General features: G+C 33.5%; 1 protein-coding gene across 1 annotated transcript in view; it reads left to right on the forward strand.

Annotated features, from left to right (window-relative positions):
* LOC129756078 (RNA polymerase II-associated protein 1) overlaps positions 1 to 21,205 on the forward strand; it is an 85,790-nt gene extending 64,585 nt beyond the window's left edge. The window contains exons 6-8 of the mRNA XM_055752829.1: positions 3,243 to 3,936; positions 15,940 to 16,503; positions 20,977 to 21,205. Coding sequence (XP_055608804.1) covers positions 3,243 to 3,936; positions 15,940 to 16,503; positions 20,977 to 21,168 — 1,450 coding nt within the window. The 3' untranslated portion in view covers positions 21,169 to 21,205. The remainder of the gene's footprint in view (positions 1 to 3,242; positions 3,937 to 15,939; positions 16,504 to 20,976) is intronic.
* Positions 21,206 to 23,814: the final 2,609 nt, after the last annotated feature.

Genomic DNA, 23,814 nt, shown 5'->3' on the forward strand with positions numbered 1-23,814 from the left:
AATTGTTGTAGAGAAGAATAATTTTAATTGAAATTGATCCTTTGTGTTGAGTAAACTTTGATAAATACATCCTATGATCAAAATTTATTGATACAAAAAGTTTTCACTACTGAAAATATTATGAATTATTGATAAAAGACAATAAAAAATGATTTATTCACTTTCATTTTAAGTGTCGCCAAATTCACAGTAATTTTTTTTTGACCGAGAAAAAATCGAAATACTACTGTAAATATATGAAAAATTTACGTGGAAAATATGATAAACCAATAAATTTTACAAAATACTGACAAAATTATTGAAAATAATTGACAATACTATGAAAAAAATTAGAAAAATGTTGTGAAAATATGACAAAATTATGAAAAGATATGACAATAATCTTTTTATTATTATAGTTATAATAGATTTGACAAGAATTCAACAAATATGAAAATATGACGAAGTTATGACAAAAATATGAAAAATATTTAAAAAATATGACAAAATGATGACAAAAATTTTACACTAAAATTACAAATTAATCTTTAAAAAAATGAAAATGTGTTAATGTGATAATGCTTCATAAAAACTCCTGCCAGGCATCCAAAACAAAATTCCACAAATTTCAAAAAAAAAAATATAATAAATAGAATTTTTTCTTGATAGATTTGTAGATCTTGGTAAACACTACGAGGCTTGATCAAGGTTTCCAAAACCTCTGGACAGGACAATCTGCATTATCACGGCAAAATTTCCTCACAGAATCGGTGTCACAGATTTTTTTAAATTCTCACAGAATTCACAGATTGCCTGATTATTTACAGATTTCTAAAATTATAAATTTTTATGTCACTTTCGACTTTCTATTTCTGACTCTTATTCATGAAAACATGAAAACAAGGTAATGTGAATTGATTTTTTTTTTATTAAAACTGTAAGTAGTTTCCATTTTGTTGATGTTCAATTAACTTCATAGAAATAGCGTCACAGAAAACCGTTACAGAAATTTTGGTTCAAATCTCAGAATTCAATTTTTTTTTTGTCAAAAAACACAGGTTTTTTTTGCATCCTTGGGCTTGAGCCGCTGGGACAAATTCTGTAAATTTATTTACTCAATCATCAATTGTTTCTTGTCTTAAATCATTCTTGATGAAGCTTTTAAAACCAGTATTTTTCGTTCCTCCCGGGCAGAATACCTTAAATTTTTTCCACGTTCGAGACTCAAGCAACCCCTCCCTGTGGTCAGATCTTCATAAAATTTAGCATGTGACCTACTGGTAAGCTAATAAATAATTTTGACTTGGAGCGAGTGAGATTTATCGTGTTTCATTCTTCCTATACTATGATAAGTGTAAATACTGGGGTTCGTTAAATTATGAAAAACTACAAATAATACTGTTATGGTAAAGTAGCCATAACTTCTTCAATTTTCAACCGATTTTGATAAATAACCACTTGAAATCTTTGTTTTAAATTGACATTTAAGCGAAGACGAAATACAGATTTTTTAAATGTTACCATCGGGTCTAAAACTTTTGCTGAAACAAAAAATTCTCTAAAAACAATGCGTTTTTAATAATTTTTTCTATCATGAAGTCACTAATATCAACAATGCTGTTGATCATAAGCAAAAATAGTGTTCAGATAATCGATAGCAAATTTATTCACCTTCAATATGCAAAAGAGGGATTTCAAATTACTGTTATGCCGTCCGAGGTATTTTAATCTAAGTACAAGAACTTTTTTTATTTTTCCGAAATTTCATAATTGAAGCATAACTCAAAATCGGTTATTCTGAGAATTTATTTAATTTCATTTTTGGATTCAGCGCCCGATTTCACATTAAAAATATTGATCAGTCAATCAAGTTCACGATTTTTTTTAATTTTGTAAACTAGTGTAATTAGATATATTATTTTAATAATTAGATAAACAACTTTTAGAATCTCTTTCTCCGATAATTAAAATGGGAACATTTTTTTTTTTCATTACATTTATACCCACCATCTTTTAAGCTGATGTATACACAATACACATTTATTAAAATCTAAAATAGGTTATATTTTGATTTAAAAACGGTTTCTGATACAAATAGTTTCTGTATTATCAATTTCTTAATCCAAACAGCATATCAAATGTGTTGATATTAATACCGCTCCCCATCAAAAAGAATCTACCTAATGCCGACACTCGAGCTACTTTCAAAAGCGCCCGAAGGCAGGCAACCAAACTGTAGCAAAACCATCTATGCAAGCAGAACGAACGAATTGGTGCGGTCGAAATAATTGCAATCGTCCATCGCTGGCTGAAAATTTTCGTTTGCTGATTCTGCTGTGCTACATCATCTTCCAAAGTGAAAGAATTATTTTGTTTTCGTCGATTTATTCGCCAGTCACCATCCTTGGTGGTAATGTATATTTTGTTTAAGAGCTCGAGTATCTATGCCAATGCTGGCACAACCAATTGTGTTATTTTTGCACTACTTAATACCCTTTCTACTCCAAACACCTCATATGATTTTGGAAATTCAATCTTAATTCAATAATTAATGGGATAGTTGCGTTAACGAATAGGGGAATTTTCTTAGAACTTAAATTATCCATTTCCATAACATTATAAAATGGATTGTTTCGGTCCTGAGATGATGTGTTTTTGATAGTTTTAAAAAGTTATTAGTGGAACTTTCAACATCTTAAAAACTAATAATAAAATAGTGAAAAACTTAACAGCGAAAAGAGCAAATAAAATTGAAAACATGCAGAATAAGTCTTCAACAAGGTTTTTTATGGGCTTGTGATATAGCTCAGTTGGCAAGTTAGTTGCTTTCTGAGCCGATGTCCGTGAGTTCGATCCCAAGAGTAAACATCGATCACAGTTGTACCGGATAAGTATTTCAATAACTGCATCGTTGATATATGTAAGTCGCGAATAACATGAAGATGTTAAAACAACAGTAATCGAAACAAGAAAAAATCAACAAGGTTTCAGCGGAAGTCTTTTTACAAATTTCTAAGCAAATATTACTTTTTACGATTACTGATATAATCTTAAATTGTGGTCGTTCACAAATGTTTACAAGCTTTAGATAATGGATTCTCACATGAAAAAGATATGAAAATATTGTTACTATTCGTAGCTTAAGAGGTTAAAAAACGGAATTCTGTATTCATAGTCTAACATTTTCTTTTTCGATATCAACGCTAAAATGCATGTAGATTATGCTTTATCCATCGATTTTTATCATTTATTTTTATTTACAGTAACACGCTCCTGTTCCACGAAGACGCCGTAGAGGACCGATGCACGAAAATCCCCTCCCTTCCGAATCTTGGTGGAATTCTTTGCCGAGAATCGCATCCATCCGGCGCCCCGACGTTGATCCTCGCCAAATCCTATCCGATTTTTCTGCTCCATCCGCTTCTGCTGCTACTGAAGGACCACGCCGCGGACCAGTCGGAAGCAGACCGGGAACTTCTCCTCGAGTTCATGAGTAAACGATTCCTCACCGAATATTTGACGGGATTGGCGGATTGCGTATCAATGACGTCAACTGCCGGGAGTTCGATTAGGAAAAGCAGCTCTCCGAAAACAATTACCAGCACCGATGGCGCTCAATTGGCAGTAAATTGGTTTTCGAAACCGGAGCTTTACTTCATTTTGGAACTGCTGCTCGGAGTGATGGTCCCGGAACGGTGGAAATCGTCCTGTTCCAAGCCAGAGGATGAATCTGACGGGTGTCGGTTGCAGCAGTTAAAGCTGGCATTTAAAGTGTTGCTGCACTTGAGTGAGGAATTCCACGGACGAATCGTTCAACTTTTCGATCGCATCGTGTTTGCTGTCGATTTTTATCGGCATCAGCTGGGCGGCGTGGGCGTCGAGGTCATCAATGCGGAAGAACTTCAGCGGTGGAAATTCAATTACAAAATCAAACTGCAAACGCTGCTCAAGAATCAGGTATGGTGTTGACGGGTGTTTTTTTTTTTTTATTAAATTTACCGTCAGTTTGATTAGATTAGTCTGCTGAGTACAAACGTCAACTGATTTCTAGAAATCATGTTGGAATCCATCGATAAAATTGCTTACTTTTTCAAAAAACTTCTGTTTGCTCGTCCTCTTATTCTGATATATATTAAATTTATTTTGACCGCATGAGAATGTTGTTGGAGCATTACAATGCCACACATTTCACATTTTGGCCGGAAGTATGTGTCCGTCAACATAATTCGCTGAATTCTGACTGGCAGCGCTACCGATATTCTTTGATCAAACGAAATGTAAAAATCGTTGAGTTAATATGGCTTCGTAATGGAATGCGTGTTGAATTTCACAGAATAAGCAGAAGTTCAATATTGGGCCAAAAAAACGCACGGAATGTTGTAAAGTGTTATGGCATCTCAATGTAACGATGGCATTTTTGGAACGAAATTTCCAAGCATGCAGAATAGAATAGGATATAATTTTCCTTGGAAATCACATTTAAAGTCATGGTACTTGTATGTAACATTTGACAGTAAGAGCATGTTCACTCGTGTTGAAAAAAGTGTTGGGCATTTTAACAGTTGTAGAAAACACGCTATGAAAATTTTCGAATGCAGATTTTTTTAAGATCTGCATACCCTCCCTCCAACTTATTCGTTCCACACATGGCAATTAGTTTGATAAGTTCTAGAGTTATGCCAAACAACCTGTTTATTTTTTGGGATGAATAAACCCATTGCACAATGCACTGTGGTCCGAAATGGCTAAAAGTGGAACTTTTTTCCTAGTGCCTCTGTCTTTCATCTTATGTCTTAAGTGTCTTTAGAACATTTGCTTCTTCAAACATGCTTTATAACTTGAAAGTATCAAAAGTTAGTCAAAGTCCACTATAAAAAAATTGAAAATTCTAACTTTTTTATTTCAATAGATGGAGCTTTACTTTATACTACAAAGTTGTAGAATATATAAAAATATGAAACTTTGTTCAATACATCAAAACTCTATCTCTTTTCAGAGCAGAATTATATAGGTTTTCTTTTGAAAGTTATTTAAAAGTTAGTTTTTTAAACTTAACTATAGTTAGATGAGGATTTACATGAACAAGATGTTCTGAACATTTGAAGGAGTATTCAAATCACACGCTTTGCATAAGATTTCAACATTCTACGACGTTTCCTAGCCAACTTATTGCAACTTTAAGTTTTATTTTTACTCAACTTCACGAGCTTTTATTGCAAAAACGTGCAAGTGGATTTTTAAAACTAATAAACCACATTGAAGCTTGAACAAAGTGCAACAAATTGGTGTTGGCGCCATTTGTCTCCACGCGCTCATATTTGAACACAACAAGCATACGTTTGATGTGTTTTGCGTGTTTCCATACAAACATTATTTCCTACTGCCTTCTGCCTTCGTTCTGCGTAGCATCTGCGTAGCCTGGAAATCAATTTTTCCGTTTTTTGTATGGAAACACGTAAAACACATCAAATATATGCTTGTTGTGTTCAAATATGAGCGCGTGGAGACAAATGGCGCCAACACCAATTTGTTGCACTTAGTTTGAGCTTCAATGTGGTTCATTAGTTTTATAAATCCACTAGCACGTTTTTGCAATAAAAGCTCGTGAAATTGAGTAAAAATAAAACTTGAAGTTGCAATAAGTTGGCTAGGAAACGTCGTAGAATGTTGAAATCTTATGCAAAACGTGTGATTTGAATACTTCTACAAATGTTCAGAACATCTTGTTCATGTAAATCCTCATCTAACTATAGTTAAGTTTTGAAAACTAACTTTTAAATAACTTTCAAAAGAAAACCTTTATAACTCTGCTCTGAAAAGAGATAGAGTTTTGATGTATTGAACAAAGTTTCATATTTTTATATATTCTACAACTTTGTAGTATAAAGTAAAGCTCCATCTATTGAAATAAAAAACTTAGAATTTTCAATTTTTTTATAGTGGACTTTGACTAACCTTTGATACTTTCAAGTTATAAAGCATGTTTGAAGAAGCAAATGTTCTAAAGACACTTATGACTTAAGATGAAAGACAGAGGCGCCAGGAAAAAAGTTCCACTTTTAGCCATTTCGGACCACTGTGCAATGGGGAAAAAAGTGTACAAACCGCGAAGAAATTCAATATCTTTCGTCCTACATGACCCAAATCTATGAAATTATACTTTTCTTTTGTGAAAATTTCCGGAGAATCGATTGGACATAGTTTCAAACGCCGCACAAGCTTGCGAACGGAGATATAGTGCCTTTTTAACCCCTAATTCCCCTATATTTTGTAAACATTCCAGAAAAACTGTTTCGAACCAGAGAATTTTGAACGAAAACAGACCTATCGTGTGTAATTTTTTCTGAGGAATCGAATGAAGGCTGTTTTGGCCACCGCACGCTTCAGAAAATGGAGTTATGGCTGTTTTTACCCTCAGTTCCCCTATATTTTTCAATTATTTCTGAAAAAAGCTTGTTCGGACTTGAAAATTTTGAACCAAATGGGTTGTATCTTGTGTGGTATTTTCCGAGCAATCGAATGAAGTCTATTTGAGCACCCGCACACTTCGGAAAATGAAGTTATGGCTGTTTTACCTTCAATTCCCCTCAATTTTTCAAATTGTTAAGAAAATGCATGTTCGGACTTGAAAATTTTAAACCTTTTGGAACGTATCTTGTGTGATTTTTTCCAAGAAATCCAATGAAGACTGTTTGAGCAACCGCACGCTTCGAAAAATGGAGTTATGGCTGTTTTTACTCTCAATTCCCCTACATTTTTCAATAATTTCAGAAAAAACTATGTTCGGACTTAAAAATTTTGAACCAAATGGGTTGCATCCTATGTGATTTTTTCCAAGAAATCCAACGAAGCCTATTTGAGCCACCGCACGGATTGGGAACAGGAGTTATGGCTGTTTTACCCTCAATTGCCCAACATTTTTCAAATAGCTCAGAAAAAGCATGTTGGGACTTGATAATTTTGAACCGAATGGGTTGTATTTTGTGGAGTTTTTTTCCGAGGAATCGAATGAAGGCTGTTTGAGCCACCGCACGCTTCAGAAAATGGAGTTTTAGCTGTTTTATCTTCAATTTCCCTACATTTTTCAAATTGTTAAGAAAACGCATGTTCGGACTTGAAAATTTTGAATCTATTGGGACGTATCTTGTGTGATTTTTTCCGAGAAATCGAATGAAGGCTGTTTGAGCCACCGCACGCTTTGTAAAATGGAGTTATGGCTGTTTTTACCCTCATTTCCCCTACATTTTTCAATGGTTTCAGAAAAAAGCATGTTCGGACTTAAAATTTTTGAACCAAATGGGTTGTATCCTATGTAATTTTTTCCGAGGAATCCAACGAAGCCTATTTGTGCCACCGCACGCATTGGAAACAGAAGTTATGGCTGTTCTACCTCAACCTCAAGCATGTTCGGACTTGAATATTTTGAACCAAATGGAACGTATCATGTGTGATTTTTTTTCGAGAAATGCAACAAAGCCAATTTGACACACCGCACGCATCGGAAACAGGAGTTATGGCTGTTTTACCTTCAATTCACTTTCATTTTTCAAAAAGTTCAGAAAAACCATGATCGGACTTGAAAATTTTGAACCAAACGAGACTTATCTTATGCAGTTTTTTCCGAGGAATCCAATGAAGGCTGTTTGAACCACCGCACGCATCGGAAACAGGAGTTATGGCTGTTTTTACCCTCAATTCCCCTACATTTTTTCTGAAATCATTGAAGAATGTAGGGGAATTGAGGGTAAAAACAGCCATAAATCCATATTTCAAAGCGTGCGGTGGTTCAAACAGCCTTCATTTGATTCCTCGGAAAAAAATGCATGAGATAAGTCTCGTTTGGTTCAAAATTTTCAAGTTCGATCACGGTTTTTCTGAACTTTTTGAAAAATGAAAGGGAATTGAGTGTAAAACAGCCATAACTCCTGTTTCCGATGCGTGCGGTGTGTTAAATAGACTTCGTTCCATTTCTCGAAAAAAATCACACATGAAACGTTCCACTTGATTTAAAATTTTCAAGTCTGATCATGCTTTTTCTTAACAATTTGAAAAATGTTGGGCAATTGAGGGTTAAACAGCCATAACTTCTGTTTCCAATGCGTACGGTGGCTCAAATAGGCTTCGTTGGATTCCTTAGAAAAAAATACTTTGGATACAACCCATTTGGTTCAAAATTTCCAAATCCGAATATGCTTTTTTCTGAAATCATTGAAAAATGTAGGGGAATTGAGGGTAAAACCAGCCATAACTCCATTTTTCGAAGCGTGCGGTTGCTCAAACAGTCTTCTTTGGATTTCTTGGAAAAAATCACACAAGATACGTTCCAAAAGGTTTAAAATTTTCAAGTCCGAACATGCATTTTCTTAACAATTTGAAAAATTGAGGGGAATTGAAGGTAAAACAGCCATAACTTCATTTTCCGAAGTGTGCGGGTGCTCAAATAGACTTCATTCGATTGCTCGGAAAAAACTCCACAAAATACAACTCATTTGGTTCAAAATTATCAAGTCCAAACATGTTTTTCTGAGCTATTTGAAAAATGTTGGGCAACTGAGGGTAAAACAGCCATAACTCCTGTTCCCAATCCGTGCGGTGGCTCAAATAGGCTTCGTTGGATTTCTTGGAAAAAATCACATAGGATACAACCCATGTGGTTCAAAATTTTCAAGTCCGAACATGCTTTTTTCTAAAATTATTGAAAAATGTAGGAGAATTGAGGGTAAAACCAGCCATAACTCCATTTTGCGAAGCGTGCGGTTGCTCAAACAGCCTTCATTGGATTTCTTGGAAAAAATCACACAAGATACGTTCCAAAAGGTTTAAAATTTTCAAGTCCGAACATGCATTTTCTTAACAATTTGAAAAATTGAGGGGAATTGAAGGTAAAACAGCCATAACTTCATTTTCCGAAGTGTGCGGGTGCTCAAATAGACTTCATTCGATTGCTCGGAAAAAACTCCACAAAATACAACTCATTTGGTTCAAAATTATCAAGTCCAAACATGTTTTTCTGAGCTATTTGAAAAATGTTGGGCAATTGAGGGTAAAACAGCCATAACTCCTGTTCCCAATCCGTGCGGTGGCTCAAATAGGCTTCGTTGGATTTCTTGGAAAAAATCACATAGGATACAACCCATGTGGTTCAAAATTTTCAAGTCCGAACATGCTTTTTTCTAAAATTATTGAAAAATGTAGGAGAATTGAGGGTAAAACCAGCCATAACTCCATTTTGCGAAGCGTGCGGTTGCTCAAACAGCCTTCATTGGATTCCTCGGAAAAAATCACACAAGATACGTTCCAAAAGGTTCAAAATTTTCAAGTCCGAACATGCATTTTTTTAACAATTTGAAAAATTGAGGGGAATTGAAGGTAAAACAGCCATAACTTCATTTTCCGAAGTGTGCGGGTGCTCAAATAGACTTCATTCGATTGCTTGGAAAACACCACACAAGATACAATCCATTTGGTTCAAAATTTTCAAGTCCGAACAAGCTTTTTTCAGAAATAATTGAAAAATATAGGGGAATTGAGGGTAAAAACAGCCATAACTCCATTTTCTGAAGCGTGCGGTGGCCAAAACAGCCTTCATTCGATTCCTCAGAAAAAATTAATTAATAAATTAATAAAATTAAATAAATTTCCATTCTACCAAAAAAATATTCTTGTTTCCTAATACCCGCCCCTACCAAATTTGTTTTCATTATCGTGTTTAGTTTTAGGCTTATGCTAAAAATTTTATACGGAAGACTCCCCCTCCCTTTCCTTTCACTTTTTCCCATTGAAAAAGGAGAGGGGTATCAAAAAATCATAGAATCATTTTTATCTGTTCGCTTGATTATTCACTCTTTCCCATATCATATTGCTAGTTAATTTTCTAGTTATGGAAAAATTGTATGGGAGTCCTTCTCCTCTGTAATATTTTCCCACTGAAATTATCATGGAAACATTTTTCTCACCCAAATAATCCTCCATTCAAAATTTGAATCTATTAGCTTGAAAATTTCTCGAGATATTCAACAAAAATTATATAAAAGTCTCCTCCTCTCTTCCCATCTCTTCATTACAAAGAGGAATACAAACTCCCTCCTACGCCAAGTTTGGCTCGTTTCATTCTATTATTTTTCGAGAGATGCAAAATTGTATGAAAGCACTCCCTTCTCTCTATCTTTTCACGGGGTAGACGGGAAGGGTAGAAAATAATCATGGAAACATTGCTCGTATGTATCCAAATTATACACCCCCCCCCCCCCCCCCACCCCCGAATTTTAGTTTCACTTTGTCGATTGATTGTCAAGTTAAATAAAAAAAATAAGAGAACTCCTTCTATAGAAACCACCAAACAATTATAAAAACTTTCCGTGTACCCTAGACTGCCCGAAATTTGTATGTGAAATTTCAAGCTTGGGAAATGTTATGCGCTGCAGGTTTAAATTGATCCTAGGCCTAGTACAATGTCTCATGCCGAATTTGGACCAGATCGGATCACGGGAAGGGGTCGCTCAACGCGCTTAAAGTTTGTATGGGAATTTGAGACATTTTGTTCGAGAGAAACATGAAAATTCAGTTTTTCATGTGTAACTTTGGTCCCTTTCGGCCGACTTCTATTAAAAATGGGTTTTCTTAAAGTCTAAACTATGACAAATATTTCATCCGAAGACAGCATTTCGATCAGACTTATGATAAAAAAGTTATTAGACTTAAAAAATGGGGTAACTTTTTCCAGGGTAACATTTATCACTGTTAATGCTGCGTCAAAATGTTCGAAGAAGTGTCTCTCATTAATAGTGATGAATATTACCCTTAGAAAGATAACTATTTTTTGAAGCTTAATAACTTTTTTATCTTAACTTGAATCGAAATGCAGTCTTCGGACGTAGTATTTGTCAAAATTTAGGCTTTAAGAAAAACTGTTTTTAATAGAAATCGGCCGAAGGGGACCAAAGTTATTCATGAAAAACTAGATTTTCATGTTCCTCCCGAACAAAATGTCCCAAAATCCCATACAAACTTTAGGCTCGTTGAGCGACCCCTTCCCGTGATCCGATCTGGCCCAAATTGGGCATGAGATCTTGTACTAGGCCTAGGATCAATTTAAGCTTGCAGCGCATAACTTTTTGAAATGTCGGGCCATTTGGGGCACTCTAGTGTACCCAAATACACTTTTATGCCAAATTTGGTTCTATTTGCATGATCAGTTTTCGAGTTGTGCAATTTATGGCCGTAGGAACGGAGGGAGTCTTGGAGGTAAAATTATCCCACCCCCCATGTGGGTTCAGAAAGAATTCTTAAATTCTTGATCAAATTTGAATGAGCTCATTCAAGAGTAATAATCTTTATTCATAACTGATGCCAAAACCTCAAAAACTAATCCCAGTTTCAGAACTCTGCTACAGTTTAAAAAAATTCTCTTGTTGATTGAAATTCTGTTCGGAATATTAAACTCAAATGAGATATTTTTATTTATTTCGGAGATTTTGGTTACATATTTTCAAAATCAAAATTCTTGTTTTCATGTTTGGGATCCTGTATCCACTTTGAGATTCTTGATTTTAAGTTCTTATCATCGTTAGAAAAAGAAGTGAAATATTTTTTTGCAATGCTGCTTCAAATTTGATTTCGAGTTTCATTCAAGATTTGATTCAAAATTTTTTGAAACTAAAATGCATTTTCAATATTCAGATAAAAGTTTTCCGAGTATGAAAAAAAAAAAAAGAAAATTAGAAACCATCCTGACTTTTCGCTCACTTTTCGGATACGAAATTCTTAAACTTGCCGTAGCCCGTGGCGCGGGTGTAGAGAATATCCTTCAAGTCTTCTAAGCCAACGGCCATGAGATCGAATCCCAGTCACGACAAACATAGTACACTTTCTGTGGGTCCAAATCATGTATATGTTTGTGTTCGTTTTTAATAAAAAAATCTTTTGAAGAATATAAACCTAACAGAGTCTCTAACTGGCGATTCAGAAATTCATTAAAAACTCAGAATCATATTGAACATTCGAAATAAATCTTTTAATTTGGATTTACTAGTCTGCGTACAGACAAAAAAAAAACAATCAATTCAGATTCGAACCCAAAACAGAAGGATCTAAATTGAATATTTTTGGTTGAGGGCCTTAAAACAAATTAAACCTTCTGGTCCGGCCCCTGCGAAGGACTCGTCCATGAGAGGGGGGCAGGAGGGGGTGTTTAAAATTCAATTTAAACTCGACATACCAGCAATACCAAAATACACAATAAATAAGGCATGGTGTGTTTCGTAGAAGGACTTAAAGAAAAAAATCTGTTACGCGTATTTTTGCATAGGCTTGAAAGTAGAGCTTTTTCCGGTTGATTTCCATCAAAAGTTAAAATATTTGGTCAGTGACCCTCATGGAAAATATTTTATTGAAATTTTTCCATTCGAAAAATAAAAAAAATCAGGTATTTTACAATTTCAGTGGTGCTAATTATTTAACTTTTACTTTCAATATTATTAATGGTACTGGTGGACTCAACATTCTCATCAAACTCCATGAATTTTTTTTTCAAATTATTTCAAACAAGTTACAGAAAATACGCAATTAAAACTAAGGATATTGCTTCAAAAAGTTTCTCCTTATCATAAAATTTATAAATCGGCTGGCAAATCTTGTAAGCAGTCTTGGAAGGTTGAATTATCTGAAATCATCAAAATTATCTGTAATAATATGAATCTATAAATGACTCCGTTTGAATCTATTCTCTTTTGATTTTCTGATTGTGAAAACTTTGTTGGAATTATTAATAAATTATATTAAAGATCACCTAATACTTGAAACCACTTTAACTTTTTTGTGATAACGCTTATCGTGATGCGATCTGAAGTAAAAATGTTCGTCATCATTTAAGCTTTAGGAAAACTAAAAAAAATCAAATAGTTATTGAGTCAACATAGCGCATTAAAATTAACTTTTGAAGTTGCTACTTCGGATCATTTTTCGAACTTTCCATGGACAAAAGCTAGAAACAAAGTTATTCTTTTTGAAAATTAAGATTTTAAGGCTTCCAAGAAGATTATGTTTTCGAAACACAAATATTTACACTTGAAAAACATAGACAGACGCATTAAAAAACGTTCAAATTTTTTTTATAGTTCGACTTTGAAATTTGGTAAATCCATTTAATAAAAAACACAATTCAATTTGGTTAATTTATTTGGAGACTATAATGTTAACTTTGTCGGTGGAAGTCATGTTTTTTTTAGAAAGAACATTTCAAGATTATGAATATGAAAATTTGTTTCTTGAGGAACAAACTGATGACTTTTAATGAAAATGCTTCTAATCAAATTTTTCACGACTCACTAGATATTGAATTTTTAGGCACAATTTTCCCGTTTGTTTGGATAACGTGCCGCTATTAAGCCTACCCTCATTCTCATTCTACTTTCGATCTGCCTTAATATTAAAATTTCTTAATTAAAGAACATAACTTTCATCAATATGGTCATTTCATATATTAAAATATAAACAACGGGAAAAATATTCGACTCAGTCAATTTACGGATCAAATACACCTTCTCTTTTATAAATGATAAAATTTTGACTTTTTTAGAAGGTATTTTTTTCAATAAAAACTTTCTAAAAATTTTAAAACTTCTCGAAATCTGTAAAACGATTTGATTTTTTCTTTGGAAATATCTCAAATGCAATTTAGTTCATACATCTTTAAAAGTCGTTCAAAATCTATTATTTTACAAAATTGGGAAAAATGAACAAATAGAATACTTTAATAAGTTTTTTTTTGAAGAGGTCAAAATAACTTACGGTGTTGGGAAAAACCTTTATTTATTTATTTTTTATTAGAAAAGTGCAGAACTTTCTGAAATAATTTATACCTATTACAAAAGTTGCAAGACAACAAAAATATCATTACGGGAAATTCATTTTTTGAACTGACAAATTTTACTGGAAGGGGGGGGGGGGGGGGTTGGTTAGATGTTAAACCCCTAAACTCCCCCTCTTCCAACATTCGCAAGGCCTTGCTTCTGGTTCATGTTTAAAATTCTGACCTGCAAATTTGATACAGAATTTTTTTCACATTTCAGAAATTGTATTGAAATTCGGAAACACAGATTAAGATTCGGAATTTTTATTCAAAATTCAGGTTCAGATTTAGCTCAAAAATGAGTTTTGTTTTAAAAATATTAAGATGATTATTTCGTTAAAGAATTTAATAGCAGGAGATCGTAGACTGATAATTCAGATTGTTGAGTAATTCAATTTCGAAATTTCAAAGTTTCGAATCCCAATCAGTTTGTTTACACAATTCAGCAGAAAATCACAAATATGTTTGAGTTTTTTGCAAGTATTGTTTAATGAAAAAAACTGATTTTTATTTTTCTAAAATTATCCCCAAAATTTTATATAAGAAATCGATTTCCAATGAAAAGTATTCGCTGATAAAAAACATTCACGTAATAAAAATCTGCAGGGAATGCCATATTTTCATGGTATATTGAGTAACTTTGCATTTTTGCAATTTTTTTCAAGAAATTTTTTTCAAGAAATAAATTTCGAACTAAAATCTTAAATTTGGATCGAGTTTGCAAGAATCAAATTTGAATCATAAAATTTTAATCTTTTTTACTTCGAAAGTAAGTTTCCTATTTTGTTGCTAAGGCTTCCAATTTACAATTTTAAAATCATTTGGCTTCGGGGGGTTTAAATAAGGGGTAAATATTCAAAAATACAGTTCAAAAATAAAAAAGTTGTCGAAAGTAGGGACGTTTACGGTACTTGCGTGAAAACAATAAGTAGCGCTGCCGATAAAAACGGAATCCGAAAAACAGACAACACATCGCTTGAACTGGTTCAGCAATAGGAAAGCTTCACCAGAGCCATGCGTTCTAGACTTTTTGTCCGATTGGGAAGCACGTGCTTTACCAATCCATCGGGTTGGATGTATGGGTGAACGTAATTGCGCCTCTCGCTGTTACTTCTCTCAGCCATTCAACTGATGTGGGACAAAGGGTCTAGAACGCACCTTTGAAACTTTCCATTAAAAATGCTCTTGGCTCAATTTCAACACCTGTAAATTTTCTTCTACTAAGCGTCTGCTTTATCTATCCGTCATTTCTTTCCGATCTTTAATTCTTCTATCAAGAATTTATCATCTAACGTTCACCGCAATGCCATTAAACTAGCATATAAATAAATTTCAACTTACCATTTCAAAATTTTTAGAACGTGTTTTCACTAGTTCATATTTAATAGGTCATGGGTCTCAAACCATAATCAAGTTTCACGTAAAACGGTTCAGTATTTTCCAAGAACAGACAGACAGATAGGCAGAAAAGCAGACATTTTTTTTATATATAGATAACCGTTCCAGAATTATTTTTTTCACGTTATCTTGCCGGGAAATTTCGAGCAATTTTTTTTTTAAACTAGGCAAAAGTTTGATTTAAATTTTCCAATTCAAATGCCGGACTATATCCGGGCAAATTTGGGCAACATTCGAGCGTCATTCAAAGAAATAAAAAGTGTAGCATGAGAGAAAATAGAGAACAGTGATACTAAATTAAAAAAAAACTCCTTGTTATGATTTAATTCGAAAGTTTATTCAATATGTGTGCTTCAAGAAGTTCCATTCGCCAAATCTGATTGTTGTTATCAAATTATTTCACCATTGAAGTGGAATTCCACTTTACAGTAAAAATCCCTGCTTTAATCCTCTACCGAACACACCCATCAAAGTATTGTCTTTCAACCCAGGAACATCGATTTAAAAAAAAATGCTTCGCAATTTGCCATGAGCGAAAAGTTCGGTACGATTTCGATTCATCCTTGGAACATATTTACGGATTGTACAATTCAGATTATTTTTTCGCGATTTAAAAGCATCAGCTGGAATCTCCAGTTCACGCTGTTCCGGGAAAAAATTCCAGTGCTAAATATTTTTCGTTATTTTTCCCCCTTTCTATCATTTGTTTTCAGAGCAATGTGCTTGAAAGTGCTACCGAGAACTTTACCGTTGTCGAATGGCGCGTCGCACTTCTCGGAAGAACTTGGCCCTACTCGTTGCTGTACTCGTTGCTGGAAAAGTTGGAGCAAAACAAACCACGGCTAGAGCATTCCACGGAAGAGCAAATAATTCGAACTTCGCTGCTGTTTTCGGAGCTGGTGGAAACTCAAGGGGCCATTCGACTTGCCACCGTTTCCCAAAAGCTGATGTATCTTATGACAGCTTTCCTGGGTCCGGATTCAAAATTCCTGGATGCTCAGATTTCGCCCATCATCAGCCGAAGGATCGAAGCTCTGCGCCAGGAAACCCTTGGACAGCCACCATTTGAACTTGAAACTCGCCTTGAGGGGCGCAAAAGTTTCCAGGGTCTTTATCAACTGGTGCTGGATGTGTTCCAGAGCTCTAGCTACGGATTCGCTCCCTTTGCGGCACTCGTCATGGTTCCGTTGGCTCAGCGCTACGACATCCAGTGGCGCAATTTGGTATGGTCCGAACACGTTGCGGTGCTGCGATTCATCACTTGCAGTGAGAATGAGGTAAGCATCGTTGTTATTTTTTTGAATCAGAGGACTTGTCAAAACATTTATGATTACAAAGGACAATTGCTGTGAAATGATTTAATTAAAATAATGTTACAAACAGTGATATACTACTACATATCCTTATTTTTTACTAATCAAGAAAAAGCAGATGAAAGTATTTAGTTGTAAAATTTTATATTCTCAAATTGTGGATTTGCGGTATTGCGAAAAACTTTGTAGGCAACTCGTTGCAAAACTCGATTTTTCAGCACTCGACGTAATTATCCAAATCGGCATGTCTCGTTGCATAAATGTACGACTCGTGCTGAAAAAAAAATCTTTTTTTACAACCTGTTGCATAAATAACTATTGTATTTAACTTCTTTCAGTTTCGAATAAAACGTTCAAGAAGTAAACTGGATTTTTTTACGATCTGAACAATTACAATGAAAAATATTTTGGTCAGATTATCAATCATTATGTTATACATATTCATATACATACATTTATAAATAACTCATTACAGCACTTTTTTTTTATTTGGACAAAGTCTGCTCTATAAAAGTATAACATTTTTAAAAACCTTGTAAAATTAGAGAATCTTGAAAAGTTTTAATTCTGTTTTAAACTTAGTATTTGAAGCTGATAATTCTTTAAAATTTGATGAAAACCCCTGTTTTATATATTTAAAATAAAAGCGTTTAATTCAAAACCCCTTTTTTTAAAACAAAAAACAAACTAAGATTTTCCTAGTTTTCCACACAATAAATAGAAATTTTCACATAAGTATACAATAAAAATCAGAAAATACTTATCCACGTGTTTTTGAGATAATTTTATTTAACTAGTGTTGTTTTAAAAGGTTGCATTAAGATGTTGATGAAAAATAAAGTCATTTAAACTTGATCTTTATTCCGATTTGATTTTTTCGCGTTTCGGCTTGAGAGCCGCAGCTTCACATCCAAAGAGCCGCATGCGGCTTGCGAGCCGTATTTTGCCGACCACTGAGCTAGATGAATCAGTCAGAAAAATTTCCTTTTTTTTTATTACTTCTCCTACTAATATTTCCAGATTGCGCTAGATAGAACCTCTCACATTCCTTAACTTCATTAAGCCAATCATTTTCACTTTTATTAAAATTTTAGCACACTTTAAACGATTTACTATGTGAACTTTGGTCAAATAGTTGATTTCCAGCCTTTTTTGGGGTACCCCACGGGGAGTTTCCTTGATTTTTCTCGATCCTGCCCAAAAATATTTGTCAATTACCTTCTGTTTTGGGCGATATCTCAAAAACCATTTAACAGATTGTTATTAAATTTTGAACGATTTCACATTATATCATAAGGAAGGCCGTGCAAACGGGCAGAGGGAATTTAGGGGTTTATCCCCCCCCCTCGCCCCCATGGATATTTTTTCCAAGTGAAATTTTCAGCTCAATAAATAAATTTACCGCAATAACAGAAAAAAAATTGATCCCAAAAGGTGTTCAAAACTAAGTGTTAACTCAAATGTTAGAAAATTGGCTCACCTCTGGCGGAATTTACTCCTCTAGGCCTACGACGACTCATTTAACGTCACTTTTTCACGTTTATTAATTGAAACATATTTTTGATCGTTAATTTCGATTTGCAATTCAAAAAACCTTTTTTTTATGGAAACAGAAATCTTGACACACCTAGCTCGTCTTTTGAATGGGTTTTTATGAGTAAGTGTAACTGAACAAGTTCAGAATTTGAAACCAACCATTTTAACTTCAAAATTCTTTAATCGAATACTAATTTTACATATCAGCAAGTACAGGTGCTTACTTCTTCAACAGTCAATAGAATAAGCAAAAAAAGTTTGAAACCTAGTATCCAACACTTTATTGTTAATCGCTTAATTAATTATTATAAATTATAAATTATAAATTATAAATGATGTCAAATATTCTTCAAGAAACAAATTTCAGCCTCAATTTAAGTTTGATAAATTTTAAAAGGCAATTTCACATTTCCCGAGGTGTAGAAAATTTTAGGGTCTGATTTAACCAATTTGGTTGCCCTAAATTTAAATATGTGACAAGTTTTTTGTCCTATCAGTATTTTTTAAATAACTTTTGAAAATAAATTATAAAACATTAAAGTAATTTTTACAGTTTCCTGACATAACTTTAAAATATTACACAAAAATTTAAATTAAGGGGTTTAAAACAATTATCAACTTTCCCTGAGACCGCAAGTTATTTTGACTGTTACAAAATAAAATTTTTTTTGTTTACTTTTTCCCATTCCATAAAATACGTCAATCTTAACGAACTTTAAGAAAAGTCTTAAACCAAAAAGAATTAGAGATATTTTTTAAAGTTAAAAATTAAATCTTTTTGCAGATTTAAAAAGTTTGTAAATGAAATAAAACCATTTCATTAAGCTTTTCATTAATATAAAAAATATTTGTTATGATATTTTTTCAATTATTTAATAACTGTATAACTAAAATACAAGTAAAGAATTAAAAAAAAAAAACTACAACATAGATTATTCAGATTATTTTAAATAAATTTACCGAATTGATAAGTTTGTCATTGTTTTTCATTTCTTAAGTTCTGTGTTTTGAAACATAATATTGCTGAAACTGGAAAATTTTTGTTATATGTTTTTTTTTTATAGTTTTCTCTACTCTCTGGAGCCAATCTCCAGAGACGACTTATATCCTTGTGCCTCACTTTTATTTTAAAATTTGCTCATGCAAATAGAATTGGATTGCTTTTAGACGATAGTAACATTTAAAGAAGGCACCAACAGAAAACATTTCAATAACCCTAGAGTGGCTCCAGAGAGCGCATACGTGGTATTATTTCTTGACACTCATCTTATATTTGCAATATGCAATTTTTTACGTATTTTCTCTGAAGTCTCACGTATAAATAGAAAATCAGTAACAACAATAACCTAATCCAAGTCAATTTCATTTAAGTCAGTGTTATTTAAAAACATCATTTTTCACTAAAAGATTAAAATTTTTAGTCAAGATGTTTTCATAGGTATTTGGATCCATACCTCATTTGTTAATGTTGTTCAAAGTACAGTAATCGAAATCAAAAATGGTTTGAACCGGGAAATCTGAAAATGATTTTGACATAATCTTTGATGAATCATAACATTTCATGCGGTACAACTCTCTGGAGCCACCATAATTTTTTTTTTAATTTTTTACTTCCCCCTGGAAGAATTTTTTATTCATCGACAAAGAGTAATTCTGTCATCCGGGTCCATATATAATTTTATTGTTTTATTATTTTTTTTAAGTAAAGCAAGTTTATTCTTCGAGGTAGGAAAAAATGTGTAAAATAGAAGGTAACTTTAAAAATTTAATAGCATTAAAAATGCTGTGTCCATGTTCCGATAAAATCAAAAATATTTCCGGTATTCTGTGTGAAATCTATAAAAGATCTAAGCTTCTCAGCATTAAACAAACCGAGCGTCTTATGTTTGGGTACTTACATTTAGAAACAAAATCAAATGGATTCAATGACTCTTCGGATTTGAATAATCTTGTATTTTCTATAAATCTGCTTTTGAACGTTATGAAAGAGGCTCCAGAGAGCACTGAATCTATTTTTTTTTGTAGTCTGACGTTTTCAGCAACATTTGATTAGGTATATGAACTTATTCGCATAAATCGTTCAGGCCTTTGAAACTAAGATGTTACTTCTTCAAACGCCCCTTGAAACCTACCTTAAAACAGCGATTTTGGAGTAGTGGTAAGAGTTCAAGTCATCAAGTACCCTTTATGTGGTCTGAGGGTTTTAGCATTTGTAAGATGTTAGCCTTCATGACTTCGAAAGATGTACGCTTAGAGTTAAGGAATGAAGATCTCTTCGAAGAAACATGAAGTTTCACTGAGAATCTATGTGTGTGTTCGTTTTTCAACCATAAGCAATTGATGTTACACTTCCACAGTTTAGTTTTCGCAGATGTCTTCTTTGCAAAACCATGCACCATTTTTCAATTGCATTCTTAACGAACGATTTGAGAACATCCATAACAGATAGCCAGTTGCTTGCCTAACAAATTGATTATACCATTTTACCTCAATCAAAATGTTAATATTTGCACTCGACAATTTGTCAAAAGGGGGAAGCAAAACTGGTTCCACTCATAATTTTTTTTCCAATTCATCCTCCTATGGGTTCTCGATACCTACATAATCAAATTGCGAAAAGTTATTGACTTGTGAAACAAGACTCGGAGCATCGTTCTTCGGAATCACATTCAGATCATGATACAGCACAGCACAGCAAAAAAAAGCTCAAATCCTGTAAATTTGTTGTTCGTGGATATTATTTTGGAAAACAGTTGAAATTATTTTAAATACTACTTCACAAAAAAAAAAAATAAAAAAAAAACTTCAGTTGAAGGTTTATATATTTTTTTTTTCAATTGTGCCTCGAAAATATGTCCTACCCAGCTTATAACTTTTCCGCTTTTCCCTTGCTCTTAACAGCTGTTCGGGACACTGGACGATTATTTACAACCGGAGGAAACCGATACGACCCTTGTCAGATTCTACAGCCAGGCGTTGAACAGCAACCTGCTGAGACCGAGTTCGATACCCGCCCGAATCGCAGCCCATCATGTGCGGGCATTCCGCAGCCGGCTGGAGGCGGCTCAACCCGGTCCCGGATCCAAACGTTGAAAAATGCAAAGAAATATTGAAAACCGTTCCTTGTAGATGCCGGTGCGTATAGATTCATTCATATCACAGCCGTGTGGTTTCTTTTTCGTCTTTCTTCGATGGGGCAAAAGTTAATTCCATTGACACTTTCAGCGCCAATTTCGGGGAAACAGCTTAAAGGTAAATATCCGAATTGTGGGTGTTTTTCTTCAGTTTAAATGAATATCTCTATGAACCAGATGCCATTGTTTTGCTGATGTTCACTGAATAACACGTGTTATGTTCCAAAAAAAAGCCATCCAGGGAAAGGATTAGCATTGAATTAATTTTCCATGAATGTGCTTACCGTTAATCACAATTCTTCGGAATCAATTTTGACAGAATATTGTCACAGGAAACCATCGAAGAAAATAGAAGCAATCTTCAAAACTCCGTTTCCCGCCCTCTTAAAATAAATTGACGACATTCGGGGTTCTTTCGGAGCTGCCGTTTGAACTTTGTACTATGAATGGAAAGCTTTGAAAAGAGTTCAAGTTGAATGTTTCGACAATTGAATCAAACGAGAGAGCGTTAGCTGCCAGTTTTTGGTTTCACCCTAAATTTCTCGGATCCCTCGGAATAATCAAAAACAAAAAAAACAGTTAAGAAGAAAATTCTCAAGGATATGATTCCAAGGGTTCAAGGGTATGAAAATGCGTGTTTGATAGTGAATCAAGATTTGCCTTCACATTCCAGTGATATCAAATAAGGAATACCAAAAACACATGGGTCGGAAAGGTGATTGACGGGCTTGAATTCTATTTTCATAGTCAACAGATTTGGCATTTTGTTCACCCTTATTTTATTACTTCTGATTCAGGAACGTCATCTGAGATTATCATCCTTTTGTACAGAAATTCTTAAATGGGAGGCTTCGATTAGCAAAGAAGTTTTTCGAAACCGTGTGCGAAGGACAATGGTTTTGTTGATTTCAGAATTTCTTCTAAACGCTAACCAATTTTAATGCATAATTTTGATTATTCATATCACGTTAAATCAGCTCGTAATAAAATGTTTACATACAGGTTTTGTTAACATCATTCATATTTTTTTTGTTTGTTCTTTATTGATTTTATAGAGGCATTAAATTTACAATTTATTCGTCTCTTAGTAATTTATATTTTATTTAAACTTACAATTGACTAGCAAATTCAGTATCGGTAAAAAACCAAGGGGGTCACTGGCCACTCATTTGGGAAAGTCAAGAAATGCAGGATAAAATCGGGATTTGAAATCGTGAAAAATCGGGATCCATCGAGAAAATGCGGAAAAAATAGGAAGCTCTGTGAAATCTGTGAACTTTTCAAAATTCTGTCTTCTAAGACTCAGATTCTGTGATGAAAAATTGCTCAAAATTCTGTGAAATTACAGATTTTTCTGTGATTTCGGCAACCTTGGTCACAACACATATTACAGATACTTTGTTATTTTATACCTTTACATTTTGTTTTCGAACGAAAAAACATTTTTTTTTAAATTCAATGTATCAACCAGTTTTCAGAAAAAAATATTTCAATTTTAGTAATTCAACACTTTTTATAGGCTTCGGGAATTCCCGCGATATTTTAGCGTTTTCCGAGATTCGAGAATTTCCGACTTTCTTTTAATCCCAAAAGTATGTGCTGCTATTAAGCATACCTCTTTTCTGATACCTGATACCTAATGATTTCAGAAATAATTATTCAAATAACATTCGATAATCATATAAGTATCCATATTCAGATTAAAAAAAAAAAAAAAACAAAACAAAACAATAGTAATAATATGTAATTGAGTATAGCAATAATAAGTAACTAAATAAAATTAAAAATAATCTAAATTTCTTAGATAAATTTTAAGATTAGAATTCGAAATTTAAACTCAACGTTCGAATTGGCAATTAAATTTTGAAACTAATATCGACATTTATGGATCATAATGTCAATACCAAGTCGGTATTTAAGAATATGAGTTCAAATTTTCAAGTCCGAGTTTAAAAGTAAAATACATGAACATCACAAAATAAGCTTGTTTATTTATCTGAATACACTGATTTTTCAAAACTATTAAGAAAAATTTAATTTTGTTCACTCTGGCGGTTTTCATATTTTTTTTTTAAGATTTTTACGATTGATGAGCTTTTTATCAAACGCACATTTATAACTTTATAACTTCCCAAGTGAAATCAAATAATAGCATTGAAATTTTACCTGGATTTAAATTACATGAGAAATCTAAAGAAAGTATCACCTGTATCATCAAATATTCGGCAAAATATATCATTTTCCAGCCCTTTTGAGGTTGCAGCTTTCATTTTAATACTTCATTAGGGCTTTTCGTTCCTTTTAGCAGGATGGCCAGAAAATGGCACCGGGAAAACCGGGAAAAAACCTGGAATTTCGAATCAACTGCGGGAATTTTTTTATAGCTTGATTTCTGATACAAAGACCTAGTGAATCCTCTAAAGTTCATTCATTCCATCATGATGATATTTTTTTAACTCATAGGCACACTTTTATTTCAGGATGGCAAACCGTTAGGATAATCGGAATTTTAATTTCATGAGTATAATGCGGGGAAAGTTGGGAATTTCTTGAAACAAATTTTGAACTCAACGCATAGATTTCAGGGCTCTGAGCTGTTCTAGTC

Source organism: Uranotaenia lowii, chromosome 3 (genome assembly GCF_029784155.1).
Source record: "Uranotaenia lowii strain MFRU-FL chromosome 3, ASM2978415v1, whole genome shotgun sequence".
Classification (NCBI taxonomy): Eukaryota; Metazoa; Arthropoda; class Insecta; order Diptera; family Culicidae; genus Uranotaenia; species Uranotaenia lowii.